At 36.0% G+C, this 23,491-nt stretch overlaps 2 protein-coding genes across 4 annotated transcripts; both read right to left on the bottom strand.

Annotated features, from left to right (window-relative positions):
- Positions 1 to 10,498: 10,498 nt before the first annotated feature.
- LOC107459961 (protein ANTI-SILENCING 1) lies at positions 10,499 to 15,006 on the bottom strand. 3 transcript variants are annotated; one of them, XR_008001545.1, is made up of 10 exons: positions 14,288 to 14,884; positions 13,841 to 14,009; positions 13,308 to 13,660; positions 12,954 to 13,040; positions 12,516 to 12,665; positions 12,336 to 12,362; positions 11,915 to 12,007; positions 11,470 to 11,548; positions 10,818 to 11,308; positions 10,499 to 10,717 (listed from the first exon to the last, which is right to left on the bottom strand). XR_008001545.1 is itself a non-coding variant. In XM_052252314.1 (10 exons), the coding sequence occupies exons 2-10, from the start codon at positions 14,630 to 14,632 to the stop codon at positions 11,094 to 11,096; spliced, it is 1,518 nt and encodes a 505-aa protein (XP_052108274.1). In that variant the 5' UTR covers positions 14,633 to 14,658; positions 14,872 to 15,006; the 3' UTR covers positions 10,676 to 11,093. The 3 variants fall into 3 exon arrangements, 1 of the variants encoding a protein (XP_052108274.1); XR_008001546.1 differs by having other exon boundaries at positions 10,676 to 10,934; positions 11,014 to 11,308; XM_052252314.1 differs by having other exon boundaries at positions 10,676 to 11,308; positions 14,288 to 14,658; positions 14,872 to 15,006.
- Positions 15,007 to 17,881: 2,875 nt separating this feature from the next.
- Positions 17,882 to 23,026, bottom strand: LOC107459884 (uncharacterized). The gene is made up of 7 exons (XM_016078188.3): positions 22,300 to 23,026; positions 21,288 to 21,595; positions 20,366 to 21,100; positions 19,989 to 20,117; positions 19,241 to 19,444; positions 18,588 to 18,788; positions 17,882 to 18,456 (listed from the first exon to the last, which is right to left on the bottom strand). Exons 1-7 carry the CDS (start codon positions 22,562 to 22,564, stop codon positions 18,334 to 18,336), a joined length of 1,965 nt encoding a protein of 654 aa, XP_015933674.1. The 5' UTR covers positions 22,565 to 23,026; the 3' UTR covers positions 17,882 to 18,333.
- Positions 23,027 to 23,491: the final 465 nt, after the last annotated feature.

The raw sequence follows: 23,491 nt of genomic DNA, 5'->3' as shown, positions 1-23,491 counted from the left end.
TTGGCCTGTGTTTGGTCTGGCCTATTTTTATAAAAGCCTTATTATGTTAATAGGCCAGGTCCAAACTCACTAATTAGCCTTATTGGCCTGTCAGGTCTGCCTGGGCCTGTTAATACATAATTACATATATAAATAATTTTTCATTATTAATAAAATTATGAGATATTTTAAGTACTTTAAAATTTAAAATTTAAAATTTTTTATAAATATTAAATATGACATATTCCATATAAATATGTTTATTAAAAAATAATTTTTTTAAATAATATTTTTATTTTTGTAAAAAAAAATTATTAGGCCTTTTAACATGTTTCAGGCCAAACCAGACTTAGTACTTTAAAAAAAAATCTATAGCAGACTGCATGCTAAGTTCAGGCCAATTGACTACATGATAGGTCAGGCCTGTTAAGAGCAAAGTCTGACCTGCCTATTTCCACCCCTAACTATAATCTATAATGTTAGGACAAAACCGACATAAATTTAAAAAAATTATATTTTCGTAATGTAATTATGGACAAAAATACAAGTTCTAAATATTTCTATTTAATAAAAAACAAAATAAATACATTGAAAATATAAATTTTTTATATTTTTAATGAAAATTTTTTACTAATAATAAATTTATTATGTCTCTTTAGAAAATATGTTAGTTAAGCTAATTAATTAAACACTTCTACATTGTTGGTAGAGTATAGAAAATTAGAAAGTGTTGGTGGAAGATGGCGCAGAAAGATGGATGTGATCTATGTGGCTATGTCCCAATGAAAGTATAATAGAGTTTGATTCCTTAAAAAGATTGCATCCTCTTCACTCAATTGGAAATGGAATAAGCGTGGGACAGGAGATTGCGTATCTGTTGGAGTGGGATTCCCAACTTTGGTGTCCAAATAAATATTCAAGCCGACAAAATTGAACGAGCAAAACTAATTAATTAATTATTTGTAAGACTAGTGCATGAAAATTGAAAAATAAGTAATAACACCTTTGCATTGCCAATGATGTAGTAGAAAACCAAACAATAATTAATGATGTGGTGAAAAAATTGTACTCCATTGAATTGAAATGGAGGCACGTCCACATGACCGTGTGATAGACATTGGTTAAAGAAATGTGTACATTAAACAACATCAACACACAAATTATATTTAGTAGTCACCACAAGTGAATGATTAAGACTGCGGAGAAAAGGAATACAATAAATAAATGAAACGGTTTAATTTTTCCTATGTTGATGTCGTGTATATATATATTTTGGGTTGATGGATAAGTTTCAACCATCAACTTCAAGAAAGGAAAAACCTATCAACTTTCAACTCCAAAAAATAACGTGCCAATATTCAGTGACCAAAATAAATTTTGATTTCGCTTTCCTATTTGCTTCTCCTTTTGTTACGTGAGTAACCTGAAATTGGTGGTTTAGACTTGAAGAATTGGCTCAAGTATTATGAGAAGCTGGTTTCCGACTTGTTAGCGTTTGAAAATTGCCGTCCAAACTGTGTGTTTGAAAGAATGAGGGGAGGTACCTGCAAAGACACTTCGATACCTAAATCAACAAGGGGTTAAGCAGGTTTAGAGAGTATTGAAACTTAGAGATATCTGAGATGTGTCAGTATATTTATAGTGGTGATCCAATAACTACCATTGGAGTAGTTCCACTTTTGGAGGTGGATAACCGTCCCTTTATCTTAGAGTAGTTGGGATATAGCTCCTGGAAGTGGGTTGATAGATTTCTAGGGCAGTTACCTATTTGAATAAGTGTTACCTGCTAGTTATCCATCGAGCCCGACTTCTTTGGAAAGGAGTTTGTGTCGAATCCGACTTCTTTAGAGAAGGTCGGTGAGCAATGAAGGCCAACCTTTGGATTGGGCCTTTTTGGTTTATTTAGATCTGGGTCATAATGTTGGGCTAGGGTATGAACAGCACCCCTACTCGAGTCCGATCTCTTTTGCTTATGAGTTGGATTCGAGTATTTGAGCTCGGGTTTGTAGCTGACGTGATTTTCTAAAACTGACGTGGTTTTACATTCCTCAACCGTTGTGTCTAATCAAACGTCGCGTCTGTTGGAGTTTCGTATTTACACTTAGGAGCAGTTACATTGATAACGGTGCGTTTCTTTAATGATTGTGTCGATTTACAATTATGCCCCTGCTGTGTTATAAATACTTTTCCCTATCTTTTTCTTCGTTTTCTTTCGTCTTCGAAATCTTCTTGCTCTTTCTTACTCACAAGAGAAACACTTTGGCCTTTTCTCCTCGGGGTGCTTTTGCTGCCGCATCTGTTCCTCCTCAGTTTCGCAGATAAAGGTTAGTCTTTTTCTCCTCCTTTTCTACTACTCCTGTTTGTCCTTTGCATGTTTAGAGGAGGTTTACATGCTCTTTATGATTCCTTGTTTGTAATGCGTAGTGTTAGTATTTTCGTAAGTCTGTTGGCAAGTTTAGTGATTTCGCTCCTTATTTTGCTTTTCTAGAGAGAGGCAGTTTCGTCTTTGGAAGCCCTGTGTTTGATATTTTTTCCTTTTTCTTTGTAGGTCTTAATCGCTTTTATACCTACTTTTTTTATTGGCAAAATGTCTTCCTATATTCCTGAGTCCCTTTCAAGATGGGTAGACGATACTGTTCTTAAGGAGGAGCCTTTAGTGGATACCGACTACCTTTATAAACTTCGCGTTCACCATAGGATCTGTAGTCTAGAGGAGGATGAACCTAAGTATGAACTGTTGGCCCCAGGTCCTAGAGATCGGGTTTGCTGTGCGAAGGTTGCTGATTTTGACCCTCACTTTTTCTTCATGTATGATTGCTTTTTTATCCGTTTCGGGGTTTCTTTACCTTTTTCTGACTTTGAAATGGGGATATTGTCTCATTGCCGAGTTGCTCCGACTCAACTTCACCCCAACTCTTGGGGTTTTATGAAAATTTACCAACTTGTCAGCCGAGAACTAGACTTCCGAACTTTCACAAAGATCTTTTTCACCTGACCAAAGCATTCAGTGGACAAAATAATAAGTAACAGTGGATATCTTTCCGGGCCATCCAAGGTCGGAAAATTTTTTCTATTTTTGACGATTCTTTCCATGATTTTAAAAATTTTTTCTTTAAAATCCAAGCTGTAGAGGGTCACCGTCCCATTTTTTCTTGTGAGAACAATCATCCCTGATTTCCTCTTTACTGGTTGGAGGCCTCCTCTATAGATAAGTATGGCCTGGATGACTTGGACGAGTCCTCCTGTAGTTGTTTCTAAAGGTTCCGACTTGTGATGTTTTTCCAACTTGTAGACTAATTGCTTGTTTCTTCTTTTCAAAGATGGTGAAGAATGGATCTAGTGCTTCCTACCAGAAAGTCCAAGATGCCAAGAGAATAGCTCGGGCCCGAGCTGATGTTGCGAGGGCTGCTGTCGTTCCTCCTCCTTCTCCTCCTCTTCCTCCTGCCTCTCCTTTTTCTTCTCCTATCCCTCCAGTCCGACCTCCCTCCGAGCCATAGAAAAAGAAACGCAAGACCTCGGAGTCTGGTTCTTCTCCTTCTGGGGAGGCCAACTTTGATGGTCCTAAATTCGTTCGGAAGGACATCTTCCCTCAGAGTCAAATCGGCATGGATGATGCTTTCCTTCGAAACCATTTTCAAATTATGATTTTGGGGGTGTTCGGACTGTTGGGGTTTGTATGGCTCTTCTTGATATTCAGGACAAGACTCCCTTGAGTTCTTTGGGTTCTTCTCAAAGGACTGTGGAAGAGCTTCAGGGGAGGATTGTCCTATATCAAGAGGAAGAGAATAAGCTTTAGGAGGAGGTTGCCTGGCTGAGGGAGGAACGGACCTGGCTTCAGGAGAGGGAGAAGAAGCTGATGGGCCAGTGTGCCATGGCAGATGGCCTGAAGGAAAAGGCGGAGTAAAACTATGTCAAGTTCTTCACTGAAAATATTGATCTTCAGAAGCAATTGAATTTGAACCGGGAAGCCTATCAGGACTTGGAGGATTCCGTAGTGGAGAGCTCGGAGGAGGCTTGGAGGATTTTTAAGGAACAGGTCGGAGTTATTGCTCCTGACTTGGACCTTTCTCCCCTCCACCCCGACAAGATTGTTATTGATGGAGCTATTGTCTCCCCTCCTCGTCCTGAGACGGATTCCAAGCTGAAGACTCGCAGACAAAGGCTTATTGAGTCTCCTCCTCATGAGGAGCAACAAAAGGGATTCCTGACAACGTCTTCAGAGGCTCCGATTTCCACTGCTGAAGAGATCGCTCCAACCCTTCCAACTCCTGCTTCTGATCTGAGTTCCTCTCCTTTGGATGCCCCCAATCTACCTTCCCACTGATTTAGCTATGTTAGGGCTCGGCTCGTGGGCTATTCTTTGAACAATTTTTATTTTTTATATTTGTGACGATTGCTCTTGACTCTTTTTTCAACCTTTTCAGGGTCGTTAACAAAAAATTGCGTTTTTAATTCGCCCCTTTTTTGGATAAGGGCTTTTAAGAAATATTTTTCATTTGCATGCTTTTTTCCATGCTTTGCTGTGATGTTTATAAGGATTTTATAAAAAACCCTTTTGGTTTTGAAAAAATCTTTTTTCCTAAGTAGGCTATTTTTGTCTAAGTTACTGTAAGAGTTTTCGAAGACTTGAAACAGCCTTTGCTTTTTGAGGAATTTTCTTATCCCTTTTTGTATTCCTCACAAATTCAATTTTTGCTCATTTGAATTGTTCTCATGATTTAGGTTATTTTTGAGATCATTTCCATGCTTCTTGGGTTTTCGACTAGTAGGTTGAAATGTTCCCGAGTTATCATGATCGTCTTTTGTAACCTCTTTACACCGACTTGAACCTCATCATTTTATCCTGCCGACTACTTAGGTCGGGCATGAGATTTTCACGTTTTTTCAAACTTAATTCGGTGTGTTTCGTAGAATAAATGGTAACAGTAGTCGAATTATAGAGAGATAAAATAAATCTTTATTTATTGACGGAGTTAGTTTTTTATCTTAGCTACTAAGGGACTTTAGGAATTATTGACCCTTAGCCTCCACTTTGATGCTTCGTTAAAATCCCCTTCAGGAAAACCCTTTTTTGGGAAAAAATCATCAAGTCGAGAAAAAGAGTACATCAGGAAGTGGAGTTCACTTCTAGCTATAGTACATCTTTATGTTACAAGCATGCCACGACCTTGGGAGCTCAGCACCACTCAAATCGAATATTTTGTAATATCCCTTTCCTAGGACCTCACTTATCTTATACGCCCCTTTCCAATTAGCAGCGAGTTTTTCCTCACCCGACTTGTTAACACTGATGTTATTTCAATATTTCTAATCAGAATCAAGTCGTTTGAGGTGAAAGTTATTCGAATGACTGGTGCGGTAATTTACAACCCACAAACTAACCGGCAAGTGCACCGGGTCATACTAAGTAATACCTTACGTGAGGATTGATGGATCAAGCAACAATGATTGATTGATTGGCTTAGTTAGGCAAGCAAAAAAGGGGTTTTGAGATATTTGAAAGGTTTAAGTTCGAACTCAGAATATCAAAAGGAAAAATAAATAAGTTGGGAATAAAATATTGATAAAACAGTTAAGGCTTCAGAGTTATCTATTTTTCTGGATTGATTTTTCTTACTAACTATTTTAATCATGCAAGGTTTAATTCATGGCAAACTATATGTGACTAGACCCTAATTCCTTAGACCTTCCTAGTCTCCTCTAAAATTCATTAACTGCCAATTCCTTGGTCAATTAATTTCAATTAGAAGGTGATGATCAAATTCCAGTTTATATGCCACAAGAATCCTAATTATCCAAAAATAAGGTGATTATATGTCACGTATCCCGTTAAATACAAATAATTAGAAATTCAGGATAATATGTTTTCATGCTGTTGTTCAAGTAAAGAGCTTTTCCAAGTTTTACAAGAACTCAAATAGAAAGAGGGTCATACTTCCGTTCCACCCAAATTCATAAAATAAAGAACGAAAACAATTATTGAAATATAAATCAAAACATGAATTAAATTAGAAAGATCAAATGAATCAATCCATACAAATAGACAGAGCTCCTAACCTTAACAATGGAGGATTAGTTGCTCATGAAATGTGGAATGTAAATTTGTATAGAATTCCCTAATGGAATCTCCTTAATGGAATCTACCTAATAGAAGATAAGTGTCCCCTTTTTATAACTAATCCTAATTAATTTAAAATTAAAAATAATATATTTTCCGATTTTAAAATCAAATTTGAATTTAAATCAGAATTAACTAACTACTCCGGGTCTTGTAACGTGGGGACCACTTGGCTTCACTGGATCCGCGCCTAACTTGGGTGCTAAAATGGGGCCAGAAATCACCACCCAGCGTTTTCTGCGTTTTCTGCACGTGGCGCATGTCACGCGTACGCGTTAGTCATGCGTACGCGTCGATGGTCTTTTTCTCGAGTCACGCGGACGCGTCGATCACGCGCACGCGTCGCTGTGCAAATCTTCAAATCACGCGTACACGTCAGTCACGCGCACGCGTCGCCATGGAAAGCTCCAAATCACGCGTACACGTCGCTCCTCGCTGCCATCTCCTTTGATTCTTGTGCTGCAGAAACTCCATCAAATTCCGTCGAATGCTACCTAAAATAAAAAAAAATTACAAAAGACTCAAAGTAACATCCATATTGGCTAAAAGATAATTAATTCTTTATTAAACTCAACAAATTAGATGCAAATTCACTAGGAAAAGATAGGAAAGATGCTCACGCATCACAACACCAAACTTAAACTGTTGCTTGTCCTCAAGCAACCAAAACTAATATAAGCTTAGGATGTGAATTTGCATGAGAATGAGAGTTCGATTAAGCTCATGTCTCTTCTTATAGTGGAGTTTACAACTGCAATCCTGAATAGTTTTGCCATTTCACTTTATCCTTTGAAGTTCAGAATGATTAGCATCCATAGGAACTCAGAATTCAGATAGCGTTATTGATTCTCCTAGTTTAGTATGTTGATTCTTGAACACAGCTACTTTATGAGTCTTGGCCGTGACCCTAAGTATTTTGTTTTCCAGTATTACCATCGAATACATAAATTCCACAAACACATAATTGGGTGAACCTTTTCAGATTGTGACTCAGCTTTGCTAGAGTCTCCAGTTAGAGGTTCCCAGAGTTCTTAAGCACACTCTTTTTACTTTGGATCACGACTTTAACCGCTCAGTCTCAAGCTTTTCACTTGACACTTTCACGCCACAAGCACATGGTTAAGGACAGCTTAATTTAACCGCTTAGGCCAGGGTTTTATTCCTTTGGGCCCTCCTATCCATTAATGCTCAAAGCCTTGGATCTTTTTTTTCTTTTTTTTGAAATATTTTTTTTTGCAAGCTTTGTGTTTTTCACTGCTTTTTCTTGCTTCAAGAATCAATTTTATGATTTTTTAGATTGTCAATAACATTTCTCTTTTTTCATCATTCTTTCAAGAGCCAACAATTTTAACATTCATAAACTTCACTATAAAAAATATGCATTGTTCATGTCATGCATTCAGAATCACAGAAAATACCACCACATTTAAGTAAATAAGACTATTCTTCAATATAGACCCACTTTCTCATGCAATATATCACTCCTGTATTTTTTTTTATTTGGATATAAGCTCAGTGAGTAATACATGAGACATCTTTTCAGAATTAAAGCATTTAAGAGAAAACTAAACTAGACCTAGGATTCTCACTAATAAAGGATCATGCAGCAAACAAAACAAAATAGCAGAAAATCGGAACATAACATGGAAAAAGAGGGGAGGAATAAAAAAAATGAAAAGAACTCAACCACCTTAGTTATCCTAGTGGTCGCTTTATTCTTCAGGTTGTGCTCCTCCGTGAAGATGATTCGCCTCCCTTTTGGTGCCATAGGAATAAACAGAAAAGCTTTAAGCGAAGCGTCAACACCAAACTTAAATGTTTGCTTGTCCTCAAGCAAAGAAAATCTGAAAACAAAACCAAATAATGAGATGAAAGAAGAACAAAAGGATAAAGGAACAAGAGAGAATTAGGATTGGGAGAGAGAGAAAGAAAATTAAAACTGGGCGACGAACTAGTATTATTGTGCAGCGCAGGCGACGCGTACGCGTGGGGCGCGAAATTTTCTTAATGACGCGTAAGCGTCAGGCACGAGTACGCGTGCCCTGAGTTTTGTGCGATTCGCGCGAAAACAGCCGCGCGCACGCACAACTCTCTGTTCGCGTGGCTAGGGAACCAATATTGGCATACGACGCGTTCGCGTCATGCACGACCACGCGTGGATGGCCGTTTGGTCAAATGACGCGCACGCATCAGGGACGCGTACGCGTGGTCAATTTTGTGCGTCTAGCACACTTCCTTCCCCAAGCCAGCATAACTCTCTGCCCAAACACACTTTTAAGTCGATTTTTCAGGTCATGCGTACGCGTGGAGTGCCAAAATCATGAATGACGCGCACGCGTGGGGTACGCGTACGCGTGGGCTTGTTTATGCGAAAGGCATTATTCCTGCGCCACTCCCGCGCAACTCTCTGTTAAATTTTATTTTTCATGCACATGCATATGACGCGTACGCGTCAGCGACGCTTGCGCGTCATGTGCTCTTCTTCATCGCTGCCTTTGTGAAGGTTGTTGGAAAGGCCTTACAACAGGTAGCATCAGAAGTGTTGGCTAAGTACATCCAACTTTTGAAATTACTCAAGTGATGCTTTGGATCGGTAGTCCCGTCATATAGGTCCATATCGGGGCTTTTGAAGTTCCTTAGAACTTTTGCCCTCATTATGTCCTCACTGAACGGGCCTTTCCCCCCAACGAAGAGTCTTCTCGGTCACTACGAGAATTTTGACCTCGAAGATTGGATTCCAAACTCAAGAGCTATTCTTCAAGCTCTTTTCGGTGCTCGACCTCTCTTCTCAGGTTCCTCTCTGCTTCTCGCTGTCGCTCTAGTTCTTGTTCTAACTGCTCCAGCCATTCTTGGTAGCCATGGAGTAATCTCTTGAGCCGGCAGCGTAAGTCTGCCCCCCTTTTTTTGGTCCGTACACCTCGGAGGGAATCCCCCTAGAGTCTTTTTCACCAAAAGGGCCTTCGTGGTGCTGGGCACCTGCTCCGTGCAGGGATACTATAGCCCTGTCGTTGTTGGCTGCATCTAACTGCTCTTGCTCTAAATCAGATGCAGTGTGCCCATCCGAAGGCTGGTCATCCGCCATTACTGGATGATCGTTCAAATTCCCGTGCAACGGTGCCAATGTTACATGGGTAACTTGAAATTGATGGTTTGGACTTGAAGGATTGGCCCAAGTATTATGAGAAGGTGGTCTCCGCCTTGTTGGCGTTCGGGAGTCGCCGTCCGAACTGTGTGTTTGAAGGAATGGGGGGTAGTACTTGCAAAGACACTCCGATGCCTAAGTCAGCAAGGGGTTAAGCAGGTTTAGAGAGTATTGGAACTTAGAGATACTTGAGGAGTATCAGTGTATTTATAGTGGTGATCCAATAACCACCGTTGGAACAGTTTCACTTTTGAAGGTGGATAACCGTCTCTTTATCTTAGGATAGTTGGGATATGGTTCCTGGAAGTGGGTTGAGAGATTTCTGGAGCAGTTACTTATTTGAATAAGTGTTACCTGCCAATTATCCATCGAGTCCGACTTCTTTGGGAAGGAGTCTGTATCGAATCCGACTTCTTTAGAGAAGGTCGCTGAGCAATAAAGGCCAACCTTTGAATTGGACCTTTTTGGTTTATTTGGATCTAAACCATGGTGTTGGGCCAGCGTATAAACACCTTTCTTTTTTATTTTTCTTTTTTTATTTCAAAGGAATATTAGTTAATAGTTAAAGCGATTGCGATTCATTTAAAAAAAAAAAAATACCAACACACACTCAGGTTATAGCTTAATTATATAAAATATAATGCACAAGTGAGCTCTGCCAAATCTATAATCTATTAATCTTAACTCTAGTCTCTAGTGCCACTTCTTTTCTCTATGCCTATATTATTTTATATTTTTTGGTATTTTAAGTATTTAACTCTGTGACTACTTGGCTAGTAGTAACATTGGAAATTGGAATATGATATTTTCTCACTGTGAATGAATTACATAAAGCAAGGCGGAAGCCCCAAACCAAAAACGAAAAATTGAATTAGCCCAATATCTGTTCTGTTGTGGCTTTCTCTTGGGCTTTCCTGCTGGCCCATCTCATAGTGTTGTACATTGTATGTTCATTTTGACTAGGTTGACCAAAAACTCAAAATTAGATTTGGATGAGTCATGAGTGGATGCGCAACAAACTGAAACTAATCACCAATGGATGTATAACAATGTGTACTTATTTCTTCATATCAGGCTTCTTGTCTATTAACTTTTATTTTTCTGATGTTTTTCATATATCTTGATTCAGCTGAAAAATGCTATGCTTCTAACATAGTGACAGAAACAAACTCTTAAAAAACAAGAATTTGCATGAAGAGAATGTATGTGTATATATTTACACTTAGTTGTTCAAAAAACAATGAATGTAGTGTCATGCCATCCCAAAAACATATAGCTGATATCAAATCGGTTAGACCCTACAAAAAATGGTGAACACTGTATGCTAAGAAGAATTTCTTGTACTGCAGAAACATGATTAGTACAACATGGTTCTGTCAAACTCAAATTTGTTAGTTGGTTAATAGCTAGGAGGTTTCACCAAAAATTCTGTCCAGTTTAAGTTTGTTCTTCACATCTTCTATCTCTTTCCTTTGTTTCTGTAAAGGAAAAATGTTAAAGCATCTATTCATTATGAACAAAATGCATGGGCAAGCAAAACAGAAAAATATAGTGCTTGGGAATGTTATGCTAAACCACCTTAGACAATGCTTCCCATGTGACATCATATTTCTTGTATTGCAAGAGCCAATCACTAGCCATCTCATATTCAATTGTATTGGCTTGAGCACAATGTGATGTTGATACTGCATTTCTCTATAAAAAGCAAAGAACATAAATATGGATAGAAAAAAGGAAAAAGATAAATCAATCGGCAAATTGAATTTTATGGTACCATTTCTGGGCGCAGCCTTTCAGGTGGGATTCTGTCAATGGTCAAATGACCATGGAATTTGCGTTGCTTGTTGGGTTCTGTTAGAGTTCCGTTTCGGGCATTGACAACCCTGCAAGTGACAGAGTTTTAGGGGTATGCTTTAGGAAGAATAAGATGATATTATCATTATTACAATCAAGACAAATAGAACAATGAATGAATTGCCTTCCATCCCCAAGAACAAGGCATCTCCTATTAAACTCAGACATTGCATACTCAGCTTTATCTTTTGTCTTGAAAATAACCAGTGCTCTACCTGTCATCCAATGATAAAAAAAAATCAAATCAAATCAAATCATAAGTTAAGCATCAAAAAAGGCATATTATCATATTATGTATGGGGAGTTTTTTTGTAACCAAAATGAAAGACCAATAATAAAATAAAAAAAATGGTTATATAGTTAAATATGTAAATACCATAGTAATCATTGGATTTCACACTCTGTTCTATTATCCTTGCGTCAACCTTCATTCGGAGAGCAGACCAAACTATGTTCTGAAAAATTTGAAGAAAAAAAACGAGGACCATCATTAGAGAAAAACTGATAATATAAAATCGACACCCAACTTTACTCCTAAGTGGGAAAAAATAACTCCCATCTCACTTCAGTTTGTCTGTCATATCCATTCTGAATCTATACATAATCCATTTCCACACACAAGACATAGCAGACTTTAAAAAAATGTCATAACAAACTATATCATTTGCTCGTTGGAATTTCCATGAAGTTGGTTAGAAGCATAATTGGTTGAATCAGTCGTCAACAGTTTAATGAGCAATATTGACATTGAAGCGAGATCCCTTCTCTAGAAATATCCAAAAAAAAAAATAAAAGGAGTTGCAAATCTGAATAATATATACCTCTACGTCAATGGAGGCAAAGGATGGATCCAGATTACTAAGCAAGACCAGAGTACCCATCTCCTGTGCGTCCCGCAATCTTTGGTCCCAATCCTAGAATTATTTTTTTATGAAAAAAATGCACAACATTGATTTCACATTATATCTGTATGATACAAGTATACAATACAAACTGTTGTGATGTGTTGATAAATTGTTTGGACTGAATTAAATCCAGTAGCACCGGGTGCAAGATACCAAGATTTCCAAAAAGGAAAATGTGAACAAACTTCCACAAATGCTGTTTTTGTGTTCTTTAGGAAGAGATACCAGCTCCTTCTTTATTATCCAATTAAGAAAAAGATATTTTCCATGTAAACTTAAATGTGCCAAAAGCCTAGAGCCAGGAATCTGTAGCAAGTATTAGAAAAGCAGAACCAACCGTTTTCTTAAACCACCTCCTTCTTTCCTGCAGAAACAACAAAAACGAGGGGGTGATTATTTCTCAGTCTCAACACACCAAGCAGAATAATTAATATGTATCTGATTTGTTTTTCCCAGTCAAGGATTAATCCTTCACATAAGTAGATGAAATATGATAACAGTTACGGATGAGACTTACAGCATCTGGTCTTTCAGTCACCTCAATAACTCCCCCAGGTGTTTTGACTCTGCTCTCGTCCTGTCTGACTTTTGCCACTTCCTTGTCAAATTCCTTGTCCTTAAGGGATTTGTTAGGTTGACTAATGCTCAAACTCCTATTGATCTTCCCCTTTTTAAATGGAAAAGAATGTGATAATGATCCCTTATCATTCAACATTTAAGGAGTGATTAAGGAAGGACTCCCATCATTTTATCCAAATAATGAGGCAAAAAAGAACTTCAATATCATAATATTTACTGATGAATCATACTATTACAATATTTGTGTGGTTATTTTTCTCAACTCAACAAACAAGCAGATAACAGATGTTATAGTGTATCTAATTTCATTTGTCCCATCTGGGTTAGTCTTGTAAGCAAGACATTTATGATGGCAACTATCACGGGTGACACTTACGGGATCTGATCTTCTATTAGTGACCAACTTCTCATCTCCAAGCTTCCTCTTCTTATATGGAAAAGAATGCAATGATCTCTCATCATCCTACATTAATGAAGAGTAAGTAATAATACTATCATTTTTTACCAAATAATTAAAATGAAGAGGAAACGTGTAGAATTTCGATGATAAACTAATTAATGATCAAAATGGTGAACCTTCCAGATTCCTACAATATTGTCATCAGTATGTTACTCAACAAGCCAAGCAAGCAGATACTGAAGCTATGGTGTGTCTGATTCATTCTATCCATTTAGGATTGATCCTTCAAGAAACAAGTTAAAATTATGATTGTCATGGATGAACACTTACTGCATTGGGTCCTTTAGTCACCTCAGTAATCTTCCTGCATCTATTGACTCCTTTATCCTGCCTGAGTTTTTCCCCCTTTTCATCTAACTCCTTCTCCATTGGGAATTCGCGACTTGGACTAAGGGTTGGATTTTCATCTTCAACCTTCCTCTTTTTGTATGGAAAAGCATCTGGTGAACTCTTTGGCACAACATTCTCAGACGTTCTCACTTCAGCATTATGTTCAACTTGCTTGCACAACATCCCAGAAGGATCACTCCTAGTGTTGATCAAAGTTTTAGGTCGTGTCTTTGTCCTAGCCTGGAGAGGTTTACTCGGATTACTCTCCCGTTTCCCGTTAAAGAAACTTCTAACTGCATGACAGTAACACAATGAATTAATGTAAATGGGAATGTTAATTTTATGCAACTACAGCCTGTGTACTGAATAAATTTAATAATTGTTCCACATTAATAAGCCAAACAGTTTGTAGTTTCTACATATGATTTTTGCACATAAAAATACCAAGTAAATACCAAATGCAAATAACTAACCTTCAATCCCATCTATAACATCTGGAAAGTTATCAAGTATTGCACGCCTTCCAACATCAAAAGCACAATTGAAAAAGAAATCAGCTGTCTTCAACTCTATTTCAGATGGTTCAGTATTTCTCTTGTCCCTTGATGTGCAAACCACATTGCATTTTCTAATAATTGATTCCTGAAAACAAATTTGGACAGGCGAGGTATAAAAGTAGCATACTTTACCATAAGAATGACAGAGATTATTTCCTCAACTTCATCAAGTAATATTACATTGTGCATGGGTTAATAAGTTTTCAGAGCAATAAAACAAATCATATAAACGGAGCCTAATCTCTTATCAACATAACTGCAAGCAAATGCAACTTCTTTCACTCATTTCTTTTGATAATACTATACTATAGACAATATAGGGAATTCAGAATTTGAGATAATGAAATAATAGTACAAAGTTACCAGAGGAGTGACATTGGAAAGACCTTTGCCTGCACCAGATGCCAAGAACAACTCATTCCAACGAGGCTGATAATCCCCCAAGAAGTTGCGAACCTCGGAGGGACGAAAAAACCAGACAACTTTGAGCACTTTCTCATGTGTTGGTCTCTCATACATCTTCACAAGCTTACCAACAGAAGTTTCAAAATGCTGATCAAGGTAAAAGTAGGCACAGTCATAGAGAAAATATTCAACTCCTTCATAAACAAAGGATTCATAGAACCTAAAATCTTTATTTTTCTGACCATGTCCCGTCTGATTTCCCCACTTAAAATCAATCAAATCTCCAACCTTAGCACCTGACATGGCTACACTCACCAATGCTCAGAAACCTGATATAAATGAGTAAAATTACATAATAGAAGTAAAATGCTAATGCCAATAACTTAGGGATTAAGAAGGCAGTTATTTTTAGAAGTAAATACGAGTCCAGAAGTTGTAGGAAGGGTTTCCATTTCCAATAATAGTAAATACGAGTTTTGAGTCTCGTACTCCATTTTATAATGAAGTGAGAGCGAAAATGGAGAGTATTAAGTTGAGGTTACGTTTGAAGGTGATCGGCGCAAAGAAAGGTAGCAAGTGGCAGCAACAGACTCGGAAGGAACCGACCATTTTTGCGCAGAATGATGAAATTGAAGGCACCGCCGAAGCTAAACGACAACGTTTTGGGTGATTTGTTGTTTCATATGGTTACAGAAGCATGCAGTATGGGACCAATGGCAATGCGTTTCTTATTTTTTCTACACACTCAAATGAATGGGACTCGGTGGTCAAGGTCAACGCTCCTCTAGTCAAAACTGTTTTTTGCTTGTGTTTTCTTTCCGGGTAATTTCTTTCTTTCATAAAAGTGGAATAAATGATATATTTTAATATTATAATTTTTTATATTTTTTAAAAAATTTTTATTAGGGAGTTAATAGAATATTTGTACAATATATATAATAGGTTATATAAGTTACAAAATAAACATTACTTATAATATCTAGAATAACCATTCAAGTCTTAGGAATAATAATAAAAAACTTAAGCTGATTTTGGTATTATCGAACTCTTTGATCTTTTAGATCTAGAACTCTAATACTATGTCATAATACTACTCATTCTAAAAGTTTATGTTGATAAAAAAAATGTAACATTAATAATTATATCTCTAATACTCCCTAAACCTCTATTATACATATTGTACAAATATTCCATTAATTCTCTATTTTTTTTAAATTATATATAACAAAATATGAGATATACACAAATTGAATATTTTAATTTTTTTTATTTTTAAATATAAATTAAAGAAATCGAGTAAAAAAATAAAAAGGTTCAATTTCTATATTTTTTAAATATAGAACGATTTGATTTCTACTTCCTAAATTATATCGTCTCACATCTTAAAGAAGGTAAATTCTACTCTACCCTTTCTATAATAACATATATATTACCCTCTGTGACATATCATTTTTTAATTGGTTGTTATGTTAACTATGGTTAAACTTGTCATTCTCTTATTCCCTGTGATTCTGTGAATACAAACCAGTCTGATTATTCGATGAATTGTAGTGAATCAATTCCACTTCAAAAAATGTTTATCGTATTCGAAGTGTGAAAACAGATCGATGAGTAAAAGCAATAGATCCCTAAAACACGAAATTCATTTTGATTTTGAAATTTTCTTCCGCCGATACACATGAAATTGTTCCTACAGCGAAATCAGATCAAATCGAAAGAAGAGAAAGAGAATCGCATGAACCTACTCTTCTCATTTCATCTTGTTATTAGTAAATCAAAGCCTCATTACTACTAATTTTACTACTGTATCAACTAGCATTAGATCGGTTCCATATCCTCGATGTAATAGGATTCGTAATGCTAACAAACGGAATCCAAGCAAAACAAAACACAATTAGTTTTCTCTCAGATCAAACAATCGCTAAGGAAATGGAAACAGCTTTTCATTGTACAGAGTTGAGATGATTTTTTCTTTTAATTTAAGAGAGAAATGGAACTGAGGTGAATTGAGTTTTTGCACAATGATAAAAATATAACTTTACTTTTTAATGTTTATAGAAATTATATATTCATTCCTTTTATAAAAATATTTAATTATAAAATTATCTTACTTTAGTTAACATATTAACTCTTATTGAGTTAAATTAACTCAAACTAAAACTAAGCATCCAATTAAAACATGCCACATCACAAGGGGTAATTTACATGTTCATTTAAAGGGAGTTGGGTAGAACTCACCCTTAAAGAAATATCATAACAATCTAAAATTTATAAAAATGACATGCAATTTTTATCTTGTACGTGATAAAACAACTCAACCATTTGTATTTTCACTTTTACGGAAAGATGATTTTGAATTTGATACTACTTGATACATGTATGATCAACCATGAGATATGAATACAAAAATTTGACTGCTGATTCTCTATTTTCACAATTTTTATTTGAAAATATGGTAGTATTTATGTAATTATAGTGTCTTTCTTCCATTCTCATCACAGCCAAAAAATAAATAATAAAAAAACGTATTTTCTCTAAATTTATCTCTCTTTTTTGTTTCTTTGTGTCACTTTTATTCTTTTTATCCTCTCAACTCTTTTTCAATTAGTAGTTGTTCTCCTTGTACTGCCTCCTGCTAATTGCTATGCTGCTTCCTGTCACTATGTTTAGGGTAAACTTTTTTTTCTATGCGTTTCTGATTTTGAGGATTTTGGTTTCTCCCAATTTTTTTCTCTTTTATCTTTGCGCTGCTTTTTTGTGAAAGACTAAGTTTTGTTTTACTTTCACTCTTATTGCTAATAATTACATGTAATATTATTGATATTAATTACATGTAATATTGTTGATATGTCTTTTTAACTCATATTTAATAGTAGTTGATATTTATTAGTTTCTGACTCATATTTAATAGTAGTTAGTATTTATTAGTATAATAAGATAATGGGGAATTTAAAACTAAAGATAATAAAAAAATGGTCTAATAAAAATAGAAAGACTTTTATGGACATACTGTGTAAGTGAGCGAAGAATGGGCAGTAAGAGGGAGTGAAGAGTGAAAAATGGACAATAACACAGCAGTTTGGGAAGAAATAAATAATAAACTGGTTACAATTGTTGAAAAACAATTAAGAAGAATGAAATGAATTTATGTATGATTATGATATTTTAAAAAGAACAAATTTATGTATGACTATTTATTCGTATAATATTATTTTAAAGATTTCAATATATTAAAAACAATCAAGCCAAACATGTTTTCATTTTTTAAAAACAATGATCAAAACAAACATTTTAAAATCTGAAAATTTGAAAACAAAACCAGTTTTCAAAAAATAAAAACAAAAAACATTTCCTCGTACCAAACACCACCTAATTCTTCCCTTTTCTTGTTTTTTAATTTTTAGGACTCGAATGGTTCTATTCGGAATAATATATGTTAACTACATTAGCAATTTAATTAATTGTATCAGTTTAATATATTTATCATAAAAGTATGTTTAAGTTAACAAATCATACACACATCAAAAAAAAAAATCTAGTATGAAACATACATGATACATTAGCTTCATGATGAGAAGCAACTGCGCTAAAATATATTCATGATGAATCTGATAATAAATTAAATTTACAAATGTATGCTATCCTCCCCCACCGTCTTTGGCAGTGGGAAATGAGAAGCAGCTGGAAAGGACATAAATATCGACAGCTAAGAAGAAAAACAATAGCGCGAGCAGGGAAGGGAAGGAAGATACTTAGATACAGGTTAAAAAACTCCTAAAGCTACCACGTCAAAAACACCAAAGAGAAGAGATTCCTTTTTTATCCACTTCTCTTTGATATTGCTTGGAAATAAGTGAAGAGGAAACCAAGAAAACTGCAAGGGAAGGGAAAAAGATAAAGACAGTAAAAAAAAAAAAAGTAAAAAAGAACGGGGTCGGGGAAAACCAAAGCCACCAAAATGGATTGACCTATGTATATTTTCATTCAAATCGGAAAGAGACCACCTATTGGCTTGGCGAGTCATATACAGAGAACAATCTACTAATAAACGGCAATACAGCTGCAAGCAGCGCATTCGGACACTCCTCATGGGGTAGATGGCCACACCCAGATACTGCAACTAGTCTCTGCAGGGGGAAAAGTATCCGCATGAATTATTAGCAAACTTCGAAAAAGGATGAAGTCGTATGTCTTGAGAAGTAACAAGTGAAGTTCAAACAGGTTGCAACCATTAGGATATAGGGACCAAGATACTTACAGAATTTACAAATTTTGATGCCATTGCTTGGCAGGATTTCAGAGGGACGAGGGAATCTTCAGCACCAGCTATGACTAATACCGGAATGTCTTCCACAGATTCAAGCAACAATTCTGCATTTTGTGCCGTAAGGATGGTTTCAGAAGACAATTTTCCAATCTCATGTAGTGCTTCATCCCAGCCTTCGACATATAGTGGAGCCTAACATATGTAGAAGCATTATGAGTGAAAGTAAATTAAATATGTCTCCGGAAGAGATAATATAGGCATTATGAACAAACACCTAGATGGGAAGAAAAAGAAACATAATATATAACAATTTCAGAGCAGAGTTTTCAAATTTGGAAATTTTACCATGACTTGCCAGGATAAGGAAAAGGTTTGCGAAAGAAAAACAATTGAATAAGGCTCAACCTCCCACCAAAGTCCTTCCATAAAAATGTTTAACATAAAAACAAGAACTAAAGGTTTTTATAAGTATTCTTAGGCATTATAAGTCTCTGATAGTTCATTATACAATATATATATTTGGTTAAGTAATAATTTTTCTTTCCATACAAGTCATTTGCTATGAGTTAGCTAACAAAAGCGAAAACATATAATGATGCACCTTAATAAACTTTTGTTGTCAAATCTAACAGCTAACAACATACCTTGTAGAGAGTCAAAACTTCTGCCGTCAGTTTGGTAGCATCATACCATGAATGACGATTCACCACTTGAGTGATTTCTGCTCTTAGAAGAGGACGAACCAAATGTTTCTTTCCAAGCGATGTATGTAGAAGGATTCGAGCAAAGGAAGGGACTACTTCCCTTGACAAGCTCACATTTAGCAATACAACCCCTTTCACAGTAACCTGAAAACCAAAGAGCGGATATGAACACATTTAAATCTATGCAAAGTTACTAATCATTTAGCAATACAACCCCACTATTCCCTATTGATCAGGACCAAAGAACAAGAATCAGTTAAATGAAACACCATTGTGATCAACATCACAAAAATATGTTATTAACCTAGAAACACACATTAGGTGTTGCTGAATTTCCAGAAAAATATTGTAGTTTTGAAAGAAACCTTGAAAGAGGCTTTGCTATTATCTTGATACATTGTCAAAGTAAAATATTTTACCTAACCATCCAATCATGTGTCCCCATCTCAATAAACACTGGACTTTCACACTCACTGTCACTATATATATCATTAGTAGAAAGCGTATTTATTTCTTTTTAATTTACATTTGATAGTTTATCAAAATTAATCTCTTATAACGCTTCACAAGTCCATTAGTCTTGCTTTACTTTACACACAATTCAGATAAAAAGCTCAGCTAATCAAAGTTATCTAATATGCAAAATAAAGTAGAGAGAGGAGGGGGAAAAAGAAGGAAAAGTATGCACATTGAAAGAATTCATCGTTGTTTGAACTCTTTGTGCAGCCATCAAAGCAAGCAATCCTCCATCATCATGACCAATTAGCACAACTGAAGAAAATCCAATCTCAGAACAGAATGATAAAAGCAGGTCAACCTGGAAAAACAGAACTCCATCAGATACGTCATACTTAGTTTCCAGAGAGAGGAGGAAACTGAAAAGGCCATTAACTGAATATGAACTGAAAACTAGCCCTTGAAAGTTAAAAAGTAAACCCACCTCTTAAATGGGAAGCAATCTGTTTATAGCTCTGGTTTCATGGCTAATACTTGTTCAATTAAAACTAGAGCGTATAAAACAAATAATTCCTTCTAGTAAAATGACTAATGATAAATAGTAATCACCTGATTATCAAGTTTATAAGGATTTGGAAGTTCTTTTTTCTCCCAATCCTCCCGTCGTAACCTTGAAGTTAAGCCCCAGCCAGGCCTATCAAATGCAGCAACAGTGCAATTACTCTGCTGAGCTAAAGGTCCCAATACATGCCGCCAAGAGAACACTCCTCCACCAAACCCATGGATTAAAACAATGCCTACTTGGCCAGCTGCCTTTAAACTTTGCTCCAAACGCAAAGGATTTGATTTCATTGTTTCACTGCCTTCGTGAATTTCATCTAAATGCAATGCAGGGATATCATCAGAGGTAAAGAGAGAAGTTTCAGGACCATCTAAAAGAGGTGCATATAGAGAAGAGCCATGGAATTGATTGCTATAGCTCCTGCAGAGTTGTTGCTGGACTTTGGGAGTCGCAGACAGTAACTGTCTATTGAATTTCTGCAACCCTCCAGCTGTTGATGAAGTGCTGCAAGAAGTACTAGATTCAAGGAAGGACGATGCTGAGGACAAGCTAATTGAGGGTGAACCAGGCAGGCTGAGCTTATAATGGAGGGTAAGCCCTTGGCAGCTGATGAATAAGCTGTCTGAGTCAGCAAGTAATCTGACAGGCAGTTCTTCATCACGAGCTGGTCCAAAAGGTCTGCGCCTCATCTCAGTGTCACTTTTGGGGGTTTTTCCCCCAGAAGCAGCAGGAGATCGTGGGACCTTTTGATAGCTAGAGAAAACATTTTTGCATGAAAGGACCTGCATAATTAGCAAAAACAAATAAATAAATCATTTTCTAACATAGGTGCCATAACAAAGGAAACAACTCGAGGCTTGTGAATCCGGAAATTTGCTTTTGTGCTGGAGAATAATATTGCTTTAGAACTACTTAATTCCAAAGAAATCAAACTACAAAAAGAGCATAAAAAGAACTTTAAAAACTTACAGCTTCAGGATCAACTCGATGAAACAGAAGCTTTCTCCTTGCTCTGCAGCTGGTTCTATAGGCAACCACAGTATGTCCAAGGGCAAACACAACTGATGACAGAAACAAGACAGGCATTCCCCATGATTTCTTCAAATGAAGTCTCTTCCTAGTAAGCGAAACCGAAGCTTCCCCTTCAATCTGGGAATTTACACTGAAAATGCAAGCTTTCACTGAAAGAAGGACAATCGAGAGTAAGGAGGACAGAGTCACAGTTCCAAGGTAAGGACCGTGGGAGAGACCGGGAGCATCACAAATGGAATAAACACCTGCACTCACAGGAAAGGGATAAAAAATGCAAGCCCAACATGAGAATGGAACTTCTGTAAATGAACAAATTAACAAAGCCCAATATAAGAAACATCGCCAATTCTGCACGCAAACAATACAAATAATGCAAAATATACAAAGTAATAAAGAAAACGTTTAACGAAAAACCAGGTGAAATAAGAACTTGTAAGTTCAAATTTAACCCCCACAAAACCAATACTTCTATTTTTTTTTTTTTCTAGAAGGAAGAGATAGACGAAAATAGGAAAGACAAATTAGTCTGCAATTCCTGGTGTATTTCAGCTTTATTATTTATTTGATATATAATAATAATAACAATAACAACTGAAAATATGATTTAGTATGTAAACTTCATGATATTATTAGATGAAGTGTAACATGCTCTTTAATCTGCCAACGAATTTTTCTAACAAAATATATACATGCACCACGGAAGAAGCGCCAGAAACGATACAAAGAACAATCTGAATGGAAAACAAACAAACAAATTGGAGTTTGATAGACAAAGCAAGCAATGTACCTTCAACAATGTATCTTCAACAAAACAGATGAAAAGAAAAAGTGTTCTGAATAAAGTAAGGTTTAAATAAAATGAATGAATCCTTGAAACACCAGCAACAACATCGGGATCTGTATTATCATCATAGCGAAAGCAGAAAAAAGGAGAAGAAACGAATCATACAGATAATGATGATGGATCTTATGATAGAAACGAGAGGAATATCCGTCAAGGAACTCTTGAAAGCGTATAGTCTCAAATGCTCTCTAAAGCTGTAGCACCTGATGCACGTGAAGCTGGATATCAACGTGCAAGGAACAACCACGTCCACCATCGCCACCAGCACCGGCAGCGACGACACGAGAAGAGACGCCACCAATGCCGCCACGAAGAAAACCGTCCGAACGCACCTCCGAAGCTTCTCGAAGCACTGCCCTCCCCTCGCCATCTTCAACAACAACCAAAATTGAACAGCAACGGTTTCCGCCGCAGGCAGTTACACTTTGTTCCAGAAATTAAATACCAATTAAAATCTCTTAATTAATCAATTAATTAATTAAAAGACTTCAAGATCTCCGTTTCCGATGTCCAACCTAAACCCTATCTCAGCTAAAATAAACGGTTTCTTCTGCAGCGGTGGCTCGTCGCCCATTTCCGGCGGCTGAAGTTCGCCGGAACGATTGAATGTGAGACGAGAAGTGTGCACAACGCCTAGGGTTTTCCAGTGGGAACGAACGCAGAGACAGAACGAAAAAAAAAAGAGAGAGGGTTGAACGATGCGGAAAAAAAAAATGCCCTCTCTCTGATTTGAGTTTTGAAATTCCCTTTTCCCTTTCACCTTCTCCAACGCCTCTTTCTTCTATCTTCCTCCTCCCTTTTTCGTTGCCTCCTTCTCTTTATATTTTTTATTATTAAATTTTGGTGACCCCGTTATTTAATTCCAAACTTATATCATATATCAGTTATTTCTTAAAAATTTAATTTGAATATATGATGCATAAATACACACACAAGTACAGAATATTATATGATATGGGATATGCAAATACACATATATAAACGAATTTAAAATTTTTATAAGATTAAATACGCTAACGTATAATAATATTTAAATATATTTAAATATATTTAAAAAAATATTTTTTATTAAAATATGTTAAACACAAGAAATATGCGTATTAGACAAAATTAAAAGGTGTCTATCACAGAGATCCACAAATTAAATAAGTGTTCATATTTCATAAATTTAAATGCATCTAGAGTATAAGATAATTTTAGATACATATTTAATTATATAATATTATATTAATAAAAATAATTATTTTTTATATTAAATATGTAAATAATTATTTAAGAAAATAATTATGATTATACG

This window comes from Arachis duranensis, chromosome 7 (assembly GCF_000817695.3).
Source record: "Arachis duranensis cultivar V14167 chromosome 7, aradu.V14167.gnm2.J7QH, whole genome shotgun sequence".
Taxonomy (NCBI): domain Eukaryota; kingdom Viridiplantae; phylum Streptophyta; class Magnoliopsida; order Fabales; family Fabaceae; genus Arachis; species Arachis duranensis.
Note: the sequence above shows the minus strand (reverse complement) of the source record. Positions and strands in the feature narration are given on the sequence as shown.

Excerpts from the sequence above, each read along its gene's own strand:
- LOC107459884 (XM_016078188.3), bottom strand. The coding sequence starts at position 22,564 with ATGGCGAGGGGAGGGCAGTGCTTCGAGAAGCTTCGGAGGTGCGTTCGG. Across the intron at positions 21,101-21,287 it reads ATCGAGTTGATCCTGAAGCT|GTCCTTTCATGCAAAAATGT; the intron begins GTAAGTTTTTAA and ends CTAATTATGCAG. Across the intron at positions 18,457-18,587 it reads CATCAAAATTTGTAAATTCT|AGACTAGTTGCAGTATCTGG; the intron begins GTAAGTATCTTG and ends TTCCCCCTGCAG.
- LOC107459961 (XM_052252314.1), bottom strand. The coding sequence starts at position 14,632 with ATGTCAGGTGCTAAGGTTGGAGATTTGATTGATTTTAAGTGGGGAAAT. Across the intron at positions 11,549-11,914 it reads TTGCCTCCATTGACGTAGAG|AACATAGTTTGGTCTGCTCT; the intron begins GTATATATTATT and ends CAAATTTTTCAG. Across the intron at positions 11,309-11,469 it reads GAAATCCAATGATTACTATG|GTAGAGCACTGGTTATTTTC; the intron begins GTATTTACATAT and ends ATTGGATGACAG.